Genomic DNA, 24,327 nt, shown 5'->3' on the forward strand with positions numbered 1-24,327 from the left:
GAGGAAAAGTAAGGTACTAGGAGCTCCTAATGGATAACATCTGGGAAGGAAAACTCCAGCAACAAAGGTAAGCATCATATACATCACTATCGAAAGATGTCTCTCATCGGTCGATGGCAGATATCCTCAATGTCCTCCATGGTGAGTACTCTGACGGGACGTCTCCCATGCCGTGCTAGTATGGTCCTCATCCTCTGTTGTAGTCTCCGTCGGTGGAGAGAGAGAGAGAGAGAGAGAGAGAGAGAGAGAGAGAGAGAGAGAGAGAGAGAAAGAAAGCTGTATTAACGTCTACTAGAGGCCGAACTCGACCTATGAGACAAATCAATGTACAACTATCAATGTCTTCTGGATGTCCAGAAAAAAAAAAAAGGACAAAATGAACATGAAATAAACTATGAAAGTACTGAGCTAGTGGGGAGGGGGAGGTGTGATGGATGGAGCACTATTGCTAGAGGCTCAGTATGCAACCTATATGCGTAGGGTATACAAGAATGCAATGCAGATCTGTCTAGCTCCAACCAGTACCATAATGGGGGTATAATATGTGATACATAGGCGATGGCGAGGCAAAAATACCTCGGAGCATGATCTCCCGGTGTGAGTGTAAGTGAGCTAGCCGCTCCTGGATATGGTGCTGATGCCGAGCCCGTATCTCTGTGATCTCCCTCTGATGTAGTCTGGGAGTCTGGTAGCCCGGTGCTCTCGGTCTCCGTCTAGCCCAGAGGTCCGCAGCGCGCTGAAGTGTAACCCCCTCTTGTGTTAGGGTAGGCATTGGGATAGATCTCTGGAAGAAATCAGTGAGCTGGAGCTGTCGCCCACCTCTCCCTGTGGTATGAGTCCGTAGCAATGTCTCTCTGTGGCACTGTGTCTCTAGCAAGAACTGGCCAAATCTGCGCTGGTCTGCGGACTTCATGATCTGGCGGAGTGAGGAATGTCCACTGAATATGGTGGTGTATCTCTCTCTAATGACACTATTTACTCTACATCTGCATACATAATGTTCCTCACTCTCAACCTCCTCCTGGCAAAGTCTGCATATCCTCTCTGCTTTGGGGATCCGTGTTGCCCTACCTGCCTCAATCTCAACCTGGTGTGATGACACTCTGAGCTGGCCAATCGCCACTCAGGCACTGTGAGGCATGTACACATCCATGTATCCAGGTCTTTGTATGAATCCACCCGCTGAGATACACATAAACTGATCTCTGTAGTATAGCATCTTCGGCGGTAGAGGCTAACTGGGTGTAATCCAAGTCTCTTGAGTGTATCGCTGCCATAAATCCTGCCGAAGGACTCTGTTCCTCTCATTGTGAGAGAGCTGGATGTGTGGTGCATGTATATCATACTGGAAAGGTGGTAGGTGATCTATGTCAAGACCATGCTGAGTGAGCCACTGTATCATCTGTGAATACCATGATCTCCTATCTCCACTCTGCGAGCTGCCTAGACGCCTCAAAAGCTCTATGTGAGAGTCGATCTGATGGCATATCTCTGATCCTCTATATGAAGCAGATCGTCTGGAAGAGGGCCTCTACTAGCATAGGAGGTGCAGCAAACTCCGTCCGGACAATGTCATGTGGGACAGAGGGTTTGCTGCAGATCATCCGTGACAGCATGAGAATCTGAGGCCTCTCTATCTGCGACCATGTGGAGGTGGCGAGCCCAAGTGCCCATACTACTGCAGCATACATCAAAGCAGGGGTGACTAGTGTGTCAAACAACCACCCCTTTCGTGCAGAGCTCCTGGAAGTGTGCCTGGTGACACTGTCTCTCTAGCATGGCCAGAGCTGCATACCCTCGTGTGAGTCTATCCCTGGCTGCCTGTGCCATAGTAAATCTTCCTGGCAGAGTCGTAAATGTAATCCCCAGGTACACATATGAGTCTACCACCTCTACCTGTCCTCCTGCTAGTGTGAAGATGGCCTGTCGTCGAACCGGCCCTGAGGTGTGGAAAATCATGGCCTTGGTTTTCCCAAGGTTCACTGTAAGCCCCCTCTGTGTGCTGAAGTCGTCAAGTGCATGGAGATGGTGATGTAGTCCCATCTGCGACTCAGAGACCAAAATAATATCATATGCATATAGCATAGTGTGGACTGTGGTACCTGAGATGTCTACCTCGTCCCCACCACCGTGACCAATGAAGTCAACCACCTCATCGATGTATAGCCCAAATAGTGTAGGAGAAAGTGGGCATCCTTGCTTCACACCTATGGTGCTAGAAATAACATCAAATAGCCCCCCGGGGCATCGTATGCGCCCGAGGACCTGCTCATATAAAGCATAGATGCCCCAAACCATCTCTGATAAGATCCCCAATGACTGTAGGCGTTGGAAGAGTCTCTGGCACTGTGTCAAATGCTTTGCGGAAATCCACAAAGCAGCAGTATAATCTCTTCTCTCGCGTCCTAGCCTGGTCAATCAGACATCTCATAGTGAATATATGGTCAATAGTGGAGAAAGCTCGTCAGAATCCAGCCTGCCCTAGTGCTCACAATCCCTCCTTCTCTACATATGAGCTCAACTCTGCCTCGAGCACTGCGCCATAAAGTTTGGCCAATGTATGACCAATCATGAGAGTCCTGTAGTTGCTGGGGTCTAGCATGTGTCCCGCTTTGTGGAGAGGCACGATGGTGTGCATAGTCCACTCAGCTAGGAGGCCCTCCACTAGTGCCCTATTAAAGAGGTGAGCAACAAAGGGTCCCAGTGTGTTAGCTGCATAGATAAGATGCTCACTCTGTATACCTGTGTGGTCACTCGATCTCCCATGCTGTAACCGGCGGATAGCTCTCTCTACCATCGAGGCGGTAAAGAAAGTAGAGGTGGTAGGGCGGGACTCCTTTGGCTGTGGTATGGGCGGCTGCTAAGGGATATGGTAGAGGCTCTTTGCATATGTGTGCCATGTGTGTGGATCCTCAATCGGGGTACGAGGGCGAGGCTCTCTCATCCTGCGCCATGCAGTGGCTGCATCTCTGCTCATGAGTAGGTGGTATATATCCCAGTACTGTGCCTCCTCATATGCACGCCTCTTACGGCGTGTGAGGTTCCTCATCTGTCGGCTCGCCTGTCTCAGTGTAATGGTCCCCAGTGCTCTCTGGGCATGGAGGTGTCTATATAGCTCCCTACACTCATCATCATACCACCGATTCTGGGGCATGCTCCCAGATCTATCTGTGTGTGCAATGTGTGTATGATGGGGGAAGCTATGGGTGGCGGCCGTATGTAGTAGAGGCCAAATATGACCCATGGGACCAACAAACTAGTACAAGACCCCCCAAAAAAAAAGTCTCCTTCTATTACTATGAAGGGTAAAACTAGCAGGCTAGTGTGTGGCATAATGTGACTCAAGCTCCTCTCTATGTTTAAAGAGTCGAGTGATGAGTGCCCCCAAAACAGTGGGTGTGGCTGTAAGCAATACTTGTGGCTATATATGGCCTTCAAGGAGTTTGCTGAAACCGCCGCGAATATACAGAGTGTCTCTAGGAGGGCGTAATGGAAAACTTCCATATCCATATTTCCATGTGGCAGTTCTAGGTATTTGTCTACCTTCCATCGTTTGAACCAGCCTTGCAAATCTTGCATCCATCCGGAAGATAGCATCTTACTTTTATGATTCTTTTGTGGCCTCTTGCTTGTCTCCCAAGCCTTCTTGGGTAATCTATCATCATTCATACGTTTGATCTTGATTATGTATCGGAAAACCCTCTTCATTGCGTGACATTCAATTGGTTGACAGCTTGTCTCTAGGAGTAGTATTGAGTAAGGCGTTGTAGCTTTGACACCCAGATGTCTTCTTAGGAAGGACTTTTGCATTTTCTCAATATCATCCCAAGTTGATTGTGAGATGCTTCCGCCCCATACTTCGACTCCGTACAATACTGTTTGCAGCACATATGCTTCGAATAACATTCGGCGTACGTGCCATCTTCTTGTATCACTGTGGCTACAATCATTTTCAAATTGGTAATATTTGCTCCACCCTGTATCAATTCTCCGCTGTATGCATTGCCTCCATCTATACTTGGCAGGTATGTCGATGCCAAGGTATTTGAGAGAGAAAGAAAGAAAGAAAGAAAGATATATTAACGTTTGCAAAAGGCCAAAATTGGCCTATGAGACAAACAAGTAGTACAATGATGTTCCTCCAGTCATCAAGAGGAAAATGTGGAGTGAGAATAAAATGTACAAGTATGACAACACGACCATAGGGGACTCAATGGTGGTGTACAAACAAGAGGGTGTGGATGGAGTACTAGGGCTACTAATGCATCTCTATATGCTGAAGGGGTGATACAAGTATGATATGTTATCTACTCCTAACTCCATCCAGTCCCATAGTCTGTGTGTTATGCATTGCGGAAAGGAATAGAAAGGTAATCCTAAATGAAAGCATCAGAAGCCCTAGGGGGGTTGATGGAGCATGACAAGGGTGCAATCATAGTGGCTCACATTCTTTGCAAGTGTAGCGCAAAAAGAGCAAGTTGAAAGTGGCAATGTGGAGCTACTACTTAATTTGGTGAGTAATTCTCTGATAGTGTGAAAATGGCATGCCAACCGGTGTTACAACACATTAAGTAAGTTGATAAATGGTTTTGACGCAGTCATGATTTACAACACCAAACCTCCTCAAAACTGGAAAATATCACTAAAAATGTGAAAACCTGTTTGTGGCCACATAAACCTGGTTGAAATGCAACTATGCTGCTGCCAACATCAATCATCTATTTTCTTCAGTGAACACATTACACAGCAGACCAAATTTTGATAGCCGAAAACCGAAAGAAAACCCTCACCTGCCTTCAGGCGATGTGGCGAAATCATTCAAACCAAGTGAACAAGTCGTGGACTGAAACGGATCACAATTCCTTTAGAGCATGACACACAAATTGATATATATATCGATTTGACTAATATGTGTGTGTGTCTGTGTATCCCCCAAAAAAAGAGCATGACACAAATGACAAGGATAAAACTCGTGCATTCAATGCAAAGTCACCTGACTGTGATAGTGAATGCTGTTTGCAGCAACAACAATGACCCCACCAATGGGAGAGGGAACTGCTAGGAGCATGTATGAATCGTAAGGAAGATTCTGCACAATAAAAAAATCATAATCCCCATTCTGGAACAAACTGGCTAGACTAATAGCATGGAAGCTTAGAGGAGAGGGCAATTCATGGAAAACCTACAGCAGCAGACCAAATCAAAGGGTGTTGTTTCAAAGTTGTGTTGATGCTTAAAGCAGTGACCATACAAGTGTGCCTCTTTACTGCTGCTCGCCCAGCCCAGGTGGGCTCCTTTTCATGAAGGACAAGTAAAACGGGCTCAATGTACCCTGCGAAAAAACAAATACAAGAGAAAAAAATATCACTATTGAGCCTAAGCAATGGCAATCTAGCCATATAAACCCTATCAAAATTGTTGATTTAAAAATAAGACAGTTATGATAAATTGTAGAAAACAATACACCAAATGAGGCTTGTTAAAATCCTCTTAAACTTGCTATAATAATGTCTACTTTATGCTCAAAGCATCTAGCTAGAAAACATTGATAATCAGGTAGCTTATTGCAGCATAAAAAAACTGAAAGCAGCCTCTTTCGTGTCATAAACTTGCCGTGTAGGAACGTAAAATCCTTTATGTGTATCACATCCAATTCTCGCATGCTCACCACGTATGAGGACTTCACATGCGCACATAATGTACCACTTGGTTCGAATCCCTCTTCTTCTTCCCCAAAAGCATAACCTTCCTGCAACATTCAGTAGAACGTTTTGTCATTTTGGGGCTCAAAAATAACTGGCATAAAAGTTTAAAACCTAGCTTTGTTGCACAAGCAAGCTACAGAACAGATATTCCCTACACACAGAAGTTGCTTGAGGAAAAGATAATGCTGTCAAGCAAAAGGAGTGATCAAGCTTTAAAACAGGGAAAGACGAGGAGAGTTTGGGGTTCGTTTGTGTCTAGCACATATAGAACACACACGCGCACACACTTTTTTCTTTTTCTTTTTTCTTTTCTAGAAATTCTACTCGCGAACGCAGCTGGAGCTCCCCCCGTCATCTGTGCACCTTCCCTCCCTTGCCATCTCCCTCCTCTCCTCTGCCGCCGCGGGGGGGGGGGGGGGGGGGGGGGTGCATTGGTGAGTGAGGAGGTGGAGAAGTAGGGCAAAGGAGGAGCACGAAGACACGAAGGAGGAGATGGGTGTGGGGGGGAGCGAGGAGGTGGTGGGCGATGAGGGGGGATGTGCGCAGGAAGAGGGAGGCGGAGGGTAGTGCGAGGTATAATGGAGGCCCTGCGCCCCCTTCCAACCCTCTACACTCCCCTACCTGCACCTTGTCTAGCCTGGTCCATCCTTCTGCCCTCCTCGCATCTTCCCCCCTTTTTCGCCTGCCTGTAGCCTCTTCCCCGCCTGCGCCTCTTCCGCTTATCCTCTTCAGCCTCTCCTTCAACAGGTGTTTTCAGCTTTCAGGCAGATGTTTTCGTAGATGAGCATCGGCGTCTTCTGGTCTTCACACCACCTCCAGGATGGAAACCGCTCCGTCGTTCCCGACAGAGGCCACCATCCCTTGCCTATCCTTTTCTGAAGCGAATCTTCAGCTCCTCGCATCGACAATCACCTCCCTGGAGGCCTCCACCTTGGTTTGCAAGATTGTGGGTAGCCACCCAGCGTGCGGACAACTTAGGGATCTTTTGCAGGCTAGCCTCATCAGCGAGTCTAGAAAGATCACTGATATTCATCCTTTGGGGCGTGGATACTAGCAGGTCCAATTTAATTCGCTTGCAGCATCAAATAGAGTCATGCAGCTGAGCCCCATCCAACTATGTACAGCCCAAACCTTCTTTGCAAGGTGGCAGCACGGATTCAACCTAGCGCCGACCCTCTAGCTAGCGTCTCAGGCTTTCTTGTTATTACAATTTCCTTTCCCAGCCCCAAGAAGGAATATATTCCCCTTCTCCTCCCAGTGATAAGTGGTGTTATTGAGAGCATGATGGAATTCCCTCCCACCGCCGCTTCGGTTCTACGTCAAACGGCAAGGATTCCCTCTCTTCGCATCTACATAGCCTCTCTAGAGACAGTTCCTCATGTCATATCCCTTCCATGCCTCCATGGAGCTCCTATTTTGCCAAGAGTTGAGAACTCTGGCCTCCCCGGACAATGCTTTATTTGCCATCAAATGGGACACCTTGCTAGAGCTTGTCCCTGCCGCCGTCGAGCGCCTCCGCAGTGCCCCACACACCCCCCCGTGGTTCCCAGCACTGCTCCTCGTCACGGGGGGTCCCCGCCCCCAAGATTCTAAGCACCACGCTCCGGCCCCCGAGGATCCCGGTGCAGGAGAGTGGCAAGCCGCCGGTTCAAGGCAGAATTGCCAAGGAGCCTCCAGGGCAGAGCGGCGTTGTCGGGCGCACCAATCAAGCAGGCCTCAGGAGGATACGGTTATGTCACAGAACCGTTAATGAGCACTATCACAGCAACCCCCCGATGGTGATCCCCCCCCCCCCCCCCCCCCCCGCGGCAAGCCCCTCGATCACATCGCGGAATTCAGTGCCCACCCCTCCTTTCTAGAGATTGTTACCTTGTCGTGATCCCTCTCCAAGCTTCTAGGTTCCCACGAGGCCCTCTACCCATCACATTCCCTAGCACGCATGACCTCTCAACCTCAGCCCCCCTCCCTCACAGGTGAACCTTTCTCCCTCCACAGTCTCCCCCCCGTCATCCCGCCTCCCCTCCTACCCCGGCTTCCCTCCCTTCAGCTCCTTCACACACCACCCCCCCTGGGCGGCTTCCTCGGAACCTCCTCTCCCCCATCCGCCTTACCAGAGCATTTTTACCGCCTGTTGGTGAAGCCTGACCCGGAGAGGAGGCAGTAGACTAATTTGGTTCGCCGCTTGATACACCGTTTCTCAGAGCCAGTAGCAATGACCATCGCTGCCACTCTAGTGCGTACTCTCCTCTCTCTCCAGAGTCGCCGCCACCCCTGCCCCCCGACGATTTCTAAAGCAGCCAGCAGACTACAGCTTCTTCCGCTGGCTCCCCATCGACGAGGGAGTGGGCCATAGTCACAAGGGACGTGGGGGACGGACCCCTGGGACGGGGGAACGCCGTCCCATAACGTGCGGGAACGAAAACGAACAGGGTACGGCCAGGGGACGTGTGAGCCCACGCTGACGGCGATTCGTGTGGGACGGAACGGGACGGGACGGTCAGCTGACCGTTGCGCAGCGTTGACCAGTCTGCCGTTGCACCCTGTAACCGTTGGGCACCCTGTAGCCGTTGGGCGCGTAGCCGTTGAGCAGCCCTCCCCACTTGGCCCATGGCTATAAGAAGAGTCCCCACTGGCACGTGCTATAGGAAACTTTCAAGTCTTCAAGTCTTCAAGACTCACCTCGGGCCTCCTTGGCACTTGCTCTTGCCTCTTGGCACTTGCAACACTCCTCAAGGCTCAAGCAAGGCTCAAGCTCAAGCCTCAACGCTCCTCAACTTTCAAGGCTCAAGTGGAAAGCTCATTCTATCACATGCACTCTGCACTCAGTGCATGGTGACAAGATGGCTCATCATCAGAAGTGCAGCAGTTGTACAGTTTTAGAACCCAATAGGATGATAATTGTCATACGCCGTGACCCCATTGTACATCCTCAGTCCAGGATAAGTCAGGCACGAGCTACGTAGGTCTTTCCTCAGCCTTAGTGGGTCAGTCAGTCAGTCAAGTCCCTTAACCCACTTGGAGAGAATCATTCATGCATGTAGAGTCAGTAGAAGCCTTAGGGTTTGCATCAGAAAGCACTCTGTATCCTGCATAATATGCATTCATATGCCTGTGCATCATTTAGAACATCCCCGAAGCCTTAGGGAATTTACTGGGATTTATCTGGTATTTTTCCCATATTTAATAGTATTTATTTAGCATTATTTGCATTATTGGGCATTTATAAATATTAACTTTATTAAATGACCAACCTCCAGTTAGTATAAATAGGCTTGCATAGGGCCTATTTTCTCATTCAGTCTTCATTGTGCTAAGAGCTCTCCTCTCTCTTGCTTTCAGCCCAAGACTAATCCAGCCCTAGTGCCCATAAGCTTTCTTCTCCAGCCCCTTGAGATCCATAGCTTCAGCCCAGCCCTAGGTGCCTGCCTTCAGCCTCTTTCAGCCCTGAATTCAGCATCAGTTCAGGCCCACAGTTCAGCCCACAGTTCAGCATAGATTAACGCCAGCAATCAGCCATCATCTCTGCGTTTTTGCACAGCCGTACAGCAGGTCTTCAGCGTTTCTGTTCCAGCCGTACAGCAGCCCTGCAGTCATCTGTTTGCTCATGCGTTTCAGTCCACAGCCCTCTCTTCACCTCAGCGTTTCTGTCCACAGCAGATTCCAGCCCTGAAGGTTCAGTCTACAGCAGTTTCCAGCCCTGAAACAGTTGTTTGCATCAGTGTCCAGCCTACTGTGCATCATCCACTCATTCAGCAGTCATCTGGTGAAGGTAACACAGCATTCATATGTGTTTTCAGCATTCTAACAGCGTGTAGAACAGTCCACCTTCTTCTTCTTTGAGCCTCAGGTGTGCAGCCCTTCCTCATACCCTTGGGAAGAGTGCATAGGCTCGAGATCAAGTCATCGAGGTGTTTCTACAGCAGTGTACAGATCAGCCGCTCTCCGATCCTCCGAGATCTTGCGTTTGGCTTATCTACAGTCCAAAGTCATTCTCTCTAAAGTAATAAAGCAAATACTATCTCGTTATCGGGATAGGGGGCCCTTCAGTGGGTAATTCGGGACCCAATCTGGTGTACAGTTCTCATATCTCTCTCTCTCATCTCTTTAAAGTTTGAAGTAATGAAATGGATTGCTAAACTCACGAAACTCAGGATACAGAAGACGATGTGAGCATTTGTGTGACAGGATCAACCAATACAAAGACTTCCGCTGCATATCACACATTGGCTCAACACTCCTCAACTTTCAAGGCTCAAGACTCAAGTGGGCATTGGGCAACCCGGCAAGGCTCTAGCTCTCCTCAAGCCTCAAGGCTCAAGTGGCATTGGGACCTTGGGTAAGTTGTAATTGCAAGTTGTCACTTGTAGTCTTGTTGCTCTCCTACACTCACCTCTTGCTCTAGCCTCTCCATTGGCAAGCCTCTCCTACATCTCTCTCCTACTCTCACCTCCATTGCTCAAGCCTCTCCTACATCTCTCTCCTACACTCACGGTCTCACCTCCTCTTGCTTTAGCCTCTCCTACATCTCTCTCCTACACTCACCTCCATTGCTCAAGCCTCCTTGGCACTTGCCTCCATGGCATCTTCATCGCGACCATCCCCCACACCTCGTTCCGACAGCGTCAATACGAATAGAGGAAGGAGGACCGAAGGTTGGTCATGGTGGGAAGAGGTCAACTCCGATCGTCCCGGAAGTGGAGGAGGCTCTCGCCCATGGTCCTGCAAGCTATGTCCATATAGGCGAACGGGTGGGGCGGATAAAGAGAGCTCACCTCTTGCATGAGCCCGGTCATGAGGTCCGATTTTGTGATCAGGTCACACCGGAGACGAGAAGGAGGCTTCTTGAATGTGTTGCCGCACATGAGGCCTTGCTTTCAAGGAGGAGAGTGCCGCATGTGGCCATGGATCCCGCAACACTAGTGAGGCCATCCCAAGGTTCGGCATCCCCATGTGCATCCACTTCATCGGCACCCGCGGACGCATCACCCGCCCCACAAGAACAGGCCCCAACACCATCCTTCTCCATGCCAACCACATCCACACACTCACGCCGGCAAAGTACTCTTGAGGGTAGTTGGGACCCCAAGAAGAAGAAAGAGGTGGATACGGCCATAGCCCGCTTCTTCTTTCATCATTCATGACCACATTGCTTTCCATGCTGCCAGGTAATCAAGAATTAAGATGTCTAGCGTAAGATCTATCATTTTACAATGTTCCTCTTACAAGTTACTTGAACTTTGAACTTTGAAGTTGATCGGTTATTAAATTATTCATTTTTTGTGGATAGATCGAACTACTTCAAGGTCATGGTGAAGAAGATAGGGGAGTATGGTCCAAACTATACGCCCCCATCATCGGAGTCCTTGCGCACCACATTGCTAGAGAAGGAAAAGAGGCTTGTGGAGCAAGCAACACAAAACACAAAGCGACAATGGGATTGTCCTTGATAGCCGATGGATGGAGTGATGCGCGGAAGAGGTCCATCCATGGCCTTGTTGCATATTCCCGCGGTGAGATGTACTTCATCGCCTCACGTGATGCTTCTGGGACCGGGAAGAGTGCTGATGTGCTAGCAACAGAGTGGGCTAGTGGCATAGAGATCATTGGCCCAGACCTAGTTGTAGGCTTTGTTGCTAATGGGGAGGCTTCAAACATGGCAGCCGGATCGATCATTGAGAGCATGTACCCCAACATCACCGTGTCATTTTGCATGGCACATTGCTTAAATAATCTCTTGAAGGATATTGGGGACTTGCCATGGATCCGGCCTATCATCCAAGTGGGCAGCCAAATAGTGACATTTGTCACAAACCATCAGTTCCTACGCCATGAATTCTCCGAAAAATCTAGCCGTCAGGTCCTCAAATACACAAATACGAGGTTTGCCTACAACTTCTTGATGCTCCACCGATTGAAAGAGTGTAGTGGTGCATTGAGACAGTTGTTCATTAGTGAAGAATTCACTTCTTCACCATTGGCTTCCACTGAGACAGGAGCTCTATGCAAGGAAAAAGCAGAGAGCCCTGATTTTTGGGAAAAAGTGAAGTGCATTGATGCTATGGTTCAACCTATTGTCCACTTGATGAGGCTTGTGGATGGTATGAAGCCATGCATCGGCAAGGTATATGAGGCTATGGACAGCATGATAGAGAAGCTGAGGGATTTGGAGCCAGATGAGGACAAGTACGAGGAGATCCGTGCCCTATGTGTGCGTAGGTGGAACTCCTACTCCTCTGCTTTGCATGCAACAGCCTATGTGGTGGACCCTGAGTTTCAGGGTAAAGGGCAAGAAAGTGACGCAGAGGTGAGCAAGCTATGGAGACTTGTCTTGACTCGACTTGTGCCTGACCCAAATGTTAGTCGGAAGATCCGTGACCAGTTGTCCAGGTATAGGAGCTTTCAGGGCTCTTATGGAGACATGGATGCACAGGATGATCGCTTCAAAGTTGGGGCTGCTTTGTGGTGGGAAGATTTTGGTTCGGATGGACCTGAGCTTCAACATCTAGCCATCCGCATTCTCAGCCAGGCAGTGAGTTCCTCTTGCCTAGAGCAACTCTGGAGCTCATACAGTCACATTGCAACGAAGAAGAGGAACCGTCTTGGGGTGGAACGGGCAAATGATCTAGTCTTTGTGAGTGCAAACTTGCGAATGCTTTGCAAGAGTGCAACTGCAAAGGCTGATGCATTTACCGAGTGGGAGATGTCTCAAAATGATGAGGAGTTGGAGGAGCAAATGGAGGACATCTCTATGGAGCCTGCACGCATTGCAGGGACCCATGATCGTGAGGCCAGCACTTCACATGCCCCTTGAGGCTTTTTGACATATGTACTACTCTAGTGATAGTCTCTTTTTTGTATGCCACTTACGTGGTTAGGGCCTAGGTCTTTGCCCTTGTCTTTTGCTTTAGCCTTTGGCGACTCGGTCCTGGGTGCCCGATCTCCTTTTTTGTAACACCCATTTTTTTGCTAGTATGACTTAATATTGATGCTTTGAAAGTGTAAAGTGACTTTGTTTTAGTATTGTTAAGTTTCTTAAATGAGTGCTTACTTAAAATTGCATATTTTGTATGCCGTCCCCCGTTCCCCGTCCCGATTCCCAAGAATCCCTGACCCCGTCCCCGTTCCCCGTCCCATGTTACTATGGAGTGGACATCTTCAAGGAGACGGTGGCCCACATCCGTGTCTGCATGGTTTTGCATCACTCTAGGCCTTCCACCCCAGAGCATGGTGCGATGATCTTCTGCCGGCAGACTCGACACAGAAAAGCCCCCTTTGGAGGATTTTTGTGGATGCACCTTGCAGATGGTGAGGGTGATTGGTTTCCATGAGCATAGGTTGCACATAGACCCTCCATCGGCCAAGGTGGCCATAGAGGGATTCTAGCGAATATGGCTATGGGAGGGTTGCCCTCTCACACGACTTTATTGGGATCCGAGGCAGTGGACATGGCAAGATCCCTCTGATAGATATTGGGTATTCAAAGCCTCGTATGTGTGAACCACCTCTTAGAGTGTGTTGGTGTGCTTAGGCGTGTGAACGACCTCTTGTGGCCGTTATAATGTGTGAAAGAAATAAGCAATGATGCCAATAGTATAGCCATGTGTCACCGGTGGCCTTAGTATGCGCTTATGTCAAACGATCAAAGGCTTTAATGCCTATAAAAACGTTGTACTCATCAAAGGTAAATCAATCAAACCAAATCATTGAGTCGTGTAACTCTCTCTCTCTCTCATAGGCCCTTGGGGTCTTCCGTCCGTACGTACATACATACATACATACATACATACATACATATATATATATATATATATATATATATATATATAAACAACATTAGAAGACATGGTGGCTTTGCTGACCGAAAAAGATCGAAGGATTAAAGAAAGAGAGACATCCAGTAGCAACCTTGAGTATGATAAGGTTTTTTCAGGAGTTCAAAATTGGAAGGTAAACAATAAGAAGCTGAGGTGCATATACTACAATCAGCTCGGACATAAAGAAACCGAATGTTTCAAGAAGATGGAGAAAGAGAAGGAGAACCACCATGCAAATTTGATAGCTGAAAAGAGGAGCCAATCGAAGAAATCAACGCAACCACCACCCAAGTCTCCCTCAGTGAGGAAGACTATGACTGGGCCTTCTAGATGTTTTTATGTCGTGTGAATTTTGTTGGGTTCTCTGCTCGGGATGTCCCCCTAAATGAGATGTAATAATCTTGTGTGTCTTTCCTCTATGTGTTAAAGGGCCTTAATGTTATAAAAGGCTCCGTGTTATCTTCTATCCCTGATAGGAGCTAGGGGGGTGGCTAAGTGCTGGCCTCCCTACACTCAATCTTACCCTGATAGAAGAGACTCTGTGACCATGACGAGGTGTAGATGGTGAGTCTAACTCTTAGGCAATTTGGAGCCTCGTATGGTGTGCTTAGGCAGTGAACGGCCTCTTGTGGCCGTTATTATGTGTGAAAGAAATAAGCAATGATGTCATTAGTATAGCCATGTGTCACCACCTTAGTATGCGGTTATGTAAAAAGATCAAAGGCTTTAATGCCACATCAATCAAACCAAATCATTGAGTCATGTAACTATCTAGTTCTCTCTAGCTTTGATTGTTCTTGTCACATGCATCCCGCACTTGGATGCCACGTAGACATATCTGTACAGAAGGTGCAGGACCTGGGATGGTAAACTGGTCCCATGTGAGCCCAGTCCGGGACGAGTCAACCAGGGTTCCATCCCAATCGTCCGAGGTCAGGTGTGCATTGTCCTACACATGAAACAGTGCCAATCCACGCTGTGAGTCTCCCTCTAGAATGATGTCTGAAACCGATCCCGTCAAGTGGGAAAGACTCCGTTGGACACCCACACGCTTAATAGCACAACTTTAAAACCACAAATTTGAAATGGACAACTTAAAACAACTTGAAATTTAAATGAAATGAAATGGAAAGATGGACACCAGCACTGGGGCCGGAACGGGCCGACCCCCCCCTCAATATATGATATATTTATTGGGAGTATTTAATGAATACAATGCTCCATGGGTTCCAAGAACCAGATAATGTCCATGTACATATGAAAACAGTACCAAACAAGTAGGCTCGAAGTTCGATGTAGAAGCTCGAAGCAGAACGACCACTAGTGTGGTCCAATCGCTACGGTCCTATGCTTTCACTGGACTCCGCGGAGAGCGCCTCACTGGTGTTCCGAGACCACGCACAAACAGGCGCTCTCGTACTAACGCCTGGCTCTCCCGATCTCAGCACCTTTGGACCGAGGTTCGCCAATACAGCTTGGACAACCCGGCACCGAACGGGTGTTGGCCGAGCGGGATGAATCCTTTATCAGATTTAAACATAAAAATACTTTATTGAAATCTGAAATTCACTTACTTGTAGATGGTTGATAGAAAGATCCAATGCCCATGTGTGCAGTTACTTGAGAGAGACTCAGAGGCACATCATGTAGAGAGAGGTAGATGCTGTATGGAGAGGATTCACAGCACCAGCTTATATTGGTGAGATGGAAAGGTAGCTATCAGTTTGTAGAGTATAACCACCAGCCGCCTAGGTGTAGGAACACAACAGTTGGAGAGTGAACACTCAGATGCCTTCTGTGGGTGGCCGTATAGTTTGTAAGGCTGCCTGACTGGAGGTGCATACACAACCCATGTGGTCGCCTGGTTGTATGCAGCAGCCTGCAGTAAAGGCAGTATGCGCAGCACACAGTTGCTGCCTGTAGTGCAGATACGCAGCCACCTAGGGGGGGAACAGAGATGTAACCTGAAGTGGGGCAACCGCCTGTAGTTGCAGCCAGCCGCCAAGAGAGAGAGCCGCAGCAGTGCTTGTGGAGGTGACAGCCGCCTGTATCGATGCTCAGCCACCTGTAAAGAAGCAGGCGCAGCCAACAGCAAAAAGCACTCAGCCACCTGTAGAGAGGTAGGCGCAGCCAGCAGCAAAGAGCACTCAGCAATCGTTGTGCAGGGAAGGCAGCCGCCTATTGGAGGAGCAGCCGGCTGGAGGATATGGGTAGTGGAGCAGCTGATTCGACAGCAAACGTAGGTGATCACCGGGTGATGAAATCAACGCCAAAAAGATGCGATGGATCCTCACGCTTGAAGGAGGAAATCTTTTTTAATAAAATTATAGTGGAGTTAACTTTGGTGATACCCACGCATGCATGTGGGGGATTAGTGGGGGTAGGTGACCATGCCCACCCCCACACTCACTTAAAAGTGGGGCTCCCCACCTTGGCCCCAAAGTGGGTGCCCAAAGGGGGTGCCCACTTTTTAAATAAGTGTGAACACCTAACCTTATAAAATAAAGGGTTAGAATAAAAAATATTAAAACATGTGCGACATACTTACCACCTGTTCACATGCACCAAAACTTGTCAGAATACAGAGCAGACTTCACGACTCACTGGCAGGCGTCCCCGCTCAGTAAGTAACACGTCAAGCAGGCAAACACACAAATACATGTCATGCGAAAACAGTTTCAAACATGCAAAATATGTGTGCATGTGCAAATAGTAACATGGACATATCTCCCGTTCATGGAACATGTACAAAATATCTGTCGGCACAAAACTGGCACGACATAAAAACATAAAAACCTGGTCTTCCTATGGAGTGACAGTCCCATAGGTAAGACACAGTTCCAGGCACGAGTCTCCCTATGGTGTGACAGTCCCATAGGCAAAACACGGCACGAATACTGGCTCTTCCATGGCGTGACAGTCCCATGGATCGAACACAGTCCAGGTCATACACGGTGGCACTGATCTGGCTCCCGTCCATACGACACCATCCTGCTAACACACGGGTGGCACCAGTCTGGCTCCCGTCCATGTCAGCAAAATACTGGCCTCTTCACATGAGACACCGGCCTGGCCTCAAGTGAACGAGACGCAAAAAACTGGAGATGGACCAAATGGTCGGCCAATTGGTGACAATGTCAGTGATCCTATGTATCTGGTATGGTACTAGATGCCAGATCATTGTGTAGACTGTTAGGGTTTGCATATAGCAAAGGGGCCAGCCCATAGGGCTACCCCAAGTACTTGTGTGGGCATGGGGACAATGTAAAACCACCCCCATAAGGGCCAGGAAGGCCCTGGCGGTACCCACCAGCCATGGGTAGGCCATGGGAGGGCTGTAGGACAGCCCTAGGGGCATACCAGGGGTAGCCGACAGGCTATCCAGCCATGAAATGGGTGTAGGGCAAGTATGGGGCAGCCCATACAGGCTGCCCAGCCTCCAGAACAGCAGGTAATCAGTGCCCAGCCCTCATGTGCCCATGCGCCTAATGCCCAGCCAAGAAGGAAAGTATGCACAGCATTTAATGGCATTATTTGCTGTATTATTCAGTCGTGGGCTGAATTTGTGACAGCCGACTGCAGTAAGACTGGCCGACTGGTCATCCTGAGGGGTATAAATACCAAGGCCATGTTCCTACAGTGGAGGACAGTGGGCTAGCTTTGCCCACAGCTTTTGAGGGGAATTTGTCTCATGTTGCTTCGCCTCCGGCTCTTTCTTCAACAACCAGTGACCAGGATGAGTTGATGGTCCCTTTGCCTTCTATGGAGGAGCTTGCTTCTACGCTGTGTGATGCTATTGAGGAGGCTACTATTAAAGTTACCATTACAATGAATGTACATGTTTCCCTTTCTCTATGTGAGGAGACTACTTTAGCTCTGAGTGATGCTATTGAGGAGGCTACTATTACAATTACCATTACAATGAATGTACATGTTTCCCTTTCTCTATGTGAGGAGACTACTTTAGCTCTGAGTGATGCTATTGATGAGACCACTCGGCTCCATAGATCTGCTTCTTCGATGTTGTAGGATGTTGGATTGGTTTGGAGGTGGTGCTTACGGACTTGGTGGGATTTTAGATTGTGGTCAGGTGTGTCCGTGACCGTGCCTATGGCACAGTGGTACTTCCAAGGCTTGAAGGATTAGGATTTGGATTTGTTTGGACTTGTGGAGTCCCGACATCAATTTTCAAAGGGGGCAGTTGAGTTCTTACATCTAGTGATGCCGACCTTTGAGGAGAGTGCTTTTGTACACCATTGGGCTACTGTAGGTGCAGAGTTGGAGCAGATAGACTCTATTTCTTCTAAGGGTATTTTCTTCTTGGAGCTACAAGCTTCTAGGGATTTCTTTGACTGTGGCACTGTGTTTACATTTGGGTTTGGTACCATTATTCGGAGCAACACGACGCAGCCTACATGGTTGTTTTCTTCCATAGCAGCGGTGTACCTGGCAGCTTGTTCTTTTGCTTTTGTAGCTGAGTTGCTGAGGAGATTGCTTGTGGAGCTTTCCTGGTACCTATTGTTGCTGCATTCTTTTGTCTTTGATAGAGGACTTCTTCAGCTTCTCGGAGTTTTCAGCATCTACTACTCAGAGGGGGTGTTAGCATATTCATCCCCATATTCTGCCCACGTATTGTGCCCATATTTAATCCCTTTTATGGCCCTTGGTTGTGGACTGGTAACCCCTATTTTCACCCTATTTTTTTCCATTTTCCTAGTATTTTTCTCAGGTCGGGTGATGGTCCTCCTGTCAGCCAGCTCCTTTTTCTCCAGTCAGCCAACCCCTCATGACCTATATATAGGTGGGCTAGCCTCTTCACTTTTGATAGCTTGGTCATCTTTTGTATCCCTCACTTATGAAACTCTTGCTCGGGATTGCTTTCATTGCAGTATATTCAGCTTAGTTGCTTCATAGACAGAGAACCCTGACAGATTTCTTCGGCACCGGCACCGGCACCGGCAACCCAGCCCACACACCTCCTGATACCTCCTCCATTGGGCCATCAAGGCACCGACCACGCTCCCAAGGAGTCACCACTAATAGAGCACTCATCTTATGTTGTGCTCGTCGGCCACGCCCACCAGGATCCTGACCACGGCATCCTCACCATCACCAGATCAGAGCCATTATTGCTCGGCATCGAAGGCGCCTACCTCGCTTTTACGACCTCTCCATTCTAGACAGCCCCAGCCCCATGGCAGAGATATTTGATCTAAGGGGAGGGCAACACTTCAACTGATCAGCATATATGGATCTACCTTATATACATTTTCCAATATTTTCTACTCAGTATCATCTCGGAGTCTTACAATTATGTTCTTATAGCTGTAAGACAATCAGTTTATTGTACTTTTTAGTCTCATTTAGTTGTTCTCTTTGATGAGACACCAACTTCAAATGTACTCTCAGTTTTGGTCTCATAGGCCATTATGGCCTCTTAGAGACGTTAATATATCACTCATCTCTCTCTCTCTCTCTCTCTCTCTCTCTCTCATACATGGGCTTCATTGAGGTAGCCATTATGGCCTCTTAGAGACGTTAATATATCATTTCATCTCTCTCTCTCTCTCTCTCTCTCTCTCTCTCTCTCTCTCTCTCTCTCTCATACATGGGCTTCATTGAGGTAGCCAAACCCTTTCATCATGCTGTCTGCTGTCCCCATTTGAGTGCTTGTTAGGGTCCTGATCCCTTCTCCTGCCATGGCATTTGACCCTGCCGGTGGCCGGAATTTCGATCGCTCTCCATGCTCCAAGCAACATCAACTGTTGGAAGGTCGTACTCCTCCGCTTGCAAGGCCACCGCAAAATCTGGTACACTGATTTCTCTCATAGGCCGAGTTCGGTCTTTTGGAAGACGTTAATAAAATCTCTCTCTCTCTCTGCCAGCAGGTTCGCCCAGTTCGCCTTCTCTCTCTTCGCTTCCCTTTTCCCCACCCACCCTTCTCTCTCTTCGCTTCCCTTTTCTTTCTGCCTGCAGGTTCGCCCAGTTCGCCTTCTCTCTCTTCGCTTCCCTTTTCTCTCTGCCTCTGCAGGTTCGCCCAGTTCGCCTTCCCTCTCTTCGCTTCCGTTTTTACCCACCCACCCTTGCTCAGGCCCCCAAGGCAGCAACATAACTCTCCCCTGCACCTGTAGCTGAGCATCTTGTAGGTCGCATTTTTTGAGTCTCCCCCAAAGGGGAGAGGGTGCCCTTGAGGGGGGACTCGTTCCACCAACAGCCCTCTCCTTTATCAGCAGCAACACATGGAAAGTAAGAAGTCTTTTGCCTCAGTCACCGCTTCACGATTACCGCCCATTCCTCCACCCGTGAGCAAGCCGACACCATGGGAAGCCTACCTCATGCAAGAACTGAAGAAACTCCAGGGAGAATTAGCAGCACTAAAACACGAGACTATCAAGAAAGATGAACAAATCAACGAACTGAAAGTGCAAGTGCAAGCCATGAAGACGAAGCAAGAGGAAGCACGAGAAGGACCCATACCTACAACACTACAAACAGAAACGACAAACCATGTTTCAAAGGTAAATTCAGTTAACTCACAAGATTTTGTTAAAGAAGTCATATCAGCAGTCAAAGAAAAGGAACGAATGGAAAGTAACAAAAAGGTAATCAGAGTCGGTGGTCTTCCTCAAGGCTGGGATAGGGCAGACATAGCTCAAGAGCTTCGAGAAGACTACATATTAGATACAGATGTACTTACAGCACAACTGAGCAGCAAAGTAGTCCCCTTCGTGGACTTAGGAGACCCTATCTCTATTATAGTAAAGGGTACACATGCAAAAGTCTCCTATATGGACAACAATGAGAAAATAGCAGTGATGAAGCAAACAAGGTCTCTTCAAGGGACAAAGGTATGGATAGCTGATGAACTCACCCCGCTACAACTCAAGAACAAATCGGCAGAGCTGAATAAAGTTAAAGAAGCAAGAAAGAATGGCAAATGGGCAATATACAGAGGACAAGCAATCATTAAAGAATTCCGTACCCCACCCCCCTCAAGAGCAAATCCATCCATGGATGAAATATAGCTATTTTTATTTTAAACCTCAATTTCGAACTAGATGCAATAGAACCCATTGTAATTTAAACTCTTAAGAGTCTTAAGAGTTCATTTTGAGTTATTTTTTTTTCAGTTTTATGCCTCTTTGGCATTGATACCCAGAGTGGAATGTAAATGGATGTACCTGATCTGTCCCATAGGTCGGATTCGGCCTCCCGTGGACGTTAATATAACTTTCTTTCTTTCTTTCTTTCTTTCTCTCTCTCTTGCACTTCTCAGATCAGCACACTCTAGTGCTCATCTTGCTTCCACTCTGTGCACTCACAATAGGGTCCATCTAGAGCATCTAGCTCGATATCATTCATACCCTGCGTGGACATCAGAGGGAAGCTTCAGGGTGGCTCCGATTGCATGCATAAGCGCCACGAGGCCTTCCTATGGATTTGGCACCAGGGTCCTTTTCTTACTGACAATGGTGGTGAGCCCACTTGACATTATAGACCACCTATGTGGTTGTCCCCTTCCCCCCCCCCCCCCCAAACACAGAAAAATTGTATGAGGTAGCCTTCTCCTCCCAAAGCGGCCACCCACGGGAGAAGAGCACCCTTCCCCCCTTTTTTCAGTTTTCTTGATGATCACTCTCCTCTATGGTTTGTACTTAGCTAGTATGGCTGTTTTGTTCAGTAACTAATAGAAGGATCTCTGTCGGATGTCCCGGTGGGGGGGGGGGGGGGAGCACACACACACAACTTGACACTTAACAACTACTTATCGTGCTAGCTCTTCCCCTGTGCTTGCAGTAGGTGGGGAGCCTCAAACAGCGTTGAAACTCTTATAGAGCAAAGAGGACATGACTTAATCTGTGTGAGTGTCTAGGACAATCAATCCTCTATCAGAGAGCAATATCTCCTAGTAAAGCTAGATCTGCATGTGCCCTATGGCTCATTTCCAGCATGTGGTCTGGCAAGTTCATCAAATAGCAAGTTTAGATCACATAGAAATACCTGTCCTGCTTTCAACATGATTATTTGAGAATCATAAACAAGTGCACTGCCGCATCTTCCTTGAGGATCAGCACGTAAGAGAGGGCCCTTTGGATACTTCTCTGCCCCTCTCTTCAGGTATTGCCGATCCGGACCCTCAAAATAATGCATGGAGCTACAAAAGATGACAACATTCCCCAAAAAGCTGTCATTAAGTCCACTTTAAAGCATTGATACAAAGTACACGTCTACATGGTTGATCAAATACATCAGACCTCACCTTGTGCGCAAACTATGAGTTGAATCATCAAACTCCAGCACACTGATTTTTGCTTCACGAAAGGCCAAAATGATGGCATCTCTGCGCTTGCGCCCATCATCCCTACCATGGGATAAAACTGCCATGCTCTCAACATTTCCATGCAACCTACATCAATGCAATGGAGAAAATCAGTAGTTGAAAAACAGGCATAGTTCCATTAAGTTACGAACATGAAAATAAATTTGCTTGTCAAACAAGTCACATCTTCTGCACATAACATTGTAACCTTTTTAAGGAGCAATGACACAGCTGCAATCTGACTTATTCCCGTTCTGTATTTCACAATATGATTAGACATCCATAATAAGCCTTATAATCACAAGGTAAATAAAGACTAAAAGTTTTTGGGCACTTTAAACTCATTGCCAGCCTGGAGCACTTGCTATATTATGAGTTATGCGAAGACTCACCTTTGCAAATTGCAACATACCCGTCTGCAATTACAAGAAATCAGTAATGGCCTGGCCATGAGGCCTTTGACTGAAATGGCAAGTCAAGCACCAAAGTCACAGTCCTTAGAGACCTGACTCTTTGACGATCAGACTCCCTCCATGTAACAAAAGCTTATAGCATATCTCCAAGGACTGATCTTTCACACTACCCATTCAACTCAGGATGTTCAGATGAACTCAAGCTCAGCCTCATGTCCAATTTTTTAAACACTTCATATCAGAAATGTCTCATAACCTTGGAGTGATGATCACTAACGATTTTGTCAAAAAAACCTTGAAGACTAAGTAAACAATTCCACGAACAACTGTGCTAGTTATGGTCCATAGAGTATAATTATAGACTTTAGCTGTTTTGATTGTTCTAACTATGATAACATAAAAGGTATCATGCGCACAACTGATCTGTGGCAATCCAACAATAAAATCTCTAGAAATGCTTTCCCCTTTTTATCTTGGAAATAATGGATGGAACAAGCCATCCTATACATGCCATAGCCCCTCTATCCCATACCACGATGGTCCACCAGTCCAACTGTTCAACAAGCCCCAATAACTTAACAGTGTTGACACTTTCCAACAAATTGTTCTACACTATTCCACATCTTCGGTCAATACAAAACCAGCTTGACCAAAGCCAATGTTCATTAGACACACCACGCTGTCTAACACACGCAATGTCATGACACTCGAAAAGGATCCCTTTCTGTTTAACATCTAGCATGTAGACTTTTAGCATTCAGAACAAGCATACATTTCGAATAGGATATTGATCTCTAATTTCTATTCCCACAAAATATGAACCACTAGGTTCATCCGGGCATGCCCAAACGTGAACTTTTTGCCAAACATGATTGAAATATCAAACGAGTTCATAGAGGCCTTGTAAGAAAACAAAAACTGGATCAAAGTCTTCACATATCCCCGGGTATCAAAATTGTATTCCCAATTATAATTCAAAAGAAGAAAGTTCCGAACGTGTCAATGCACAGGATGCACTCCTGCGTACTTTGTTTCCATGTCTATCAGAGGCATTCAAAGATATGAAAAGAAATCTTTACAGCATTCTGAAAAATGGCGCTCCTGCACAAGATGGTCTCCCTAGCTTTTCATGGTCAGAATTTCTTACCTATGATGGCAGACGAGCTCGAGCCAAGCCGAAGAGACACCGGCCATGGCGCCACCGCGCCTGGCAGCAGATGGGGGGGCAGAGCCACCACTGGAGGGCGGAGCTTTGCTGCTCTTCTCGTCTCCTTCTTCGACTCGCACACGGTAGACCTCCAGGACGTTGGCTTTGCTGATGATGAGGTTGGGGAGGGTGGGGAGGGATGGGCCCTTGCTGCCACCGTTGTGCAGCAGGACGCCATCGTCAACGCTGGCAATGGCGATGACGGGAGAAGGTAACGAGGGGCCTGGACTGTGGGTGAGAAACGCAGAGCAGCTATTCTCCACGCCCGTCGGGGCATGCGAGAGCTTGTACGCAGCGTAGCTCATGATGGTGGAGCTCCCTGTCCGAGCAAAAACAACAAGTGTAACAAGGGTTTAAAGTCAAAATTTAAACATTTTAAACTTTAATTAAGACATTCAGAAAGAGGGTTTGTTTTATTAGTTAAGAGTCTTCTTCTTCTTCTTCTTCTTCTTCTTCTTCTTGTGGTGGTGGGGCGAGGAGTGGGTACTAATTTGTCCCTCTTTTTGTGAGGGACAGGCACCTACCGGGTGACCCAGGCCAGAGTAGAACACAAGACTCCTTGATCGAGGCCGCCGACTTCCCCTAGCCAACAACCCCCCCACAATGCCCCCTCGGGCGATCTCCTTGGAGTCTTCCCATAACAAGTGAAGAAGTGCATTTGTATTGCGGTGCACGGTGCATTTTATCTTGTTCGACTCTTCATTCGTAGTCCATCTTATTCCTCCCCAAGACCATCATTCATAGTCCATCTCCCTAAGTTAGGTAGTCAATGCCTTGATGTTGGTACAGATTAAAGTAAGATGTAAAGTGAATTGTGAAATGTTGATTATTAAGGCAAATGGCATGTGTGATCCAAGTTGGTTGGTGA

The 24,327-nt window shown here is 47.7% G+C and overlaps 1 protein-coding gene across 7 annotated transcripts in view; it reads right to left on the minus strand.

Moving 5' to 3' along the window:
• The window catches only part of CPSF160 (cleavage and polyadenylation specificity factor 160), a 135,690-nt gene extending 111,769 nt beyond the window's left edge, over nt 1-23,921 (minus strand). For 4 of the 7 annotated variants that reach the window (XM_086795161.1, XM_086795160.1, XM_086795159.1 and 1 more), the window contains exons 1-7: nt 23,400-23,921; nt 21,780-21,926; nt 21,521-21,674; nt 5,614-5,749; nt 5,187-5,332; nt 4,994-5,089; nt 4,791-4,843 (exon numbers count right to left, since the gene is read on the minus strand). In XM_086795161.1, the coding sequence (XP_086651287.1) occupies nt 4,791-4,843; nt 4,994-5,089; nt 5,187-5,332; nt 5,614-5,749; nt 21,521-21,674; nt 21,780-21,926; nt 23,400-23,764 (1,097 nt within the window). In that variant the 5' untranslated portion in view covers nt 23,765-23,921. The remainder of the gene's footprint in view (nt 1-4,790; nt 4,844-4,993; nt 5,090-5,186; nt 5,333-5,613; nt 5,750-21,520; nt 21,675-21,779; nt 21,927-23,399) is intronic. The other 3 variants (XM_086795164.1, XM_086795163.1, XM_086795162.1) reach the window with 1 other exon arrangement.
• Between the last annotated feature and the right edge of the window lie 406 nt (nt 23,922-24,327).

The sequence above is a fragment of the Cibotium barometz genome, chromosome 62 (genome assembly GCF_041138505.1).
Source record: "Cibotium barometz isolate CiBa-2024 chromosome 62, ASM4113850v1, whole genome shotgun sequence".
Taxonomy (NCBI): Eukaryota; Viridiplantae; Streptophyta; class Polypodiopsida; order Cyatheales; family Cibotiaceae; genus Cibotium; species Cibotium barometz.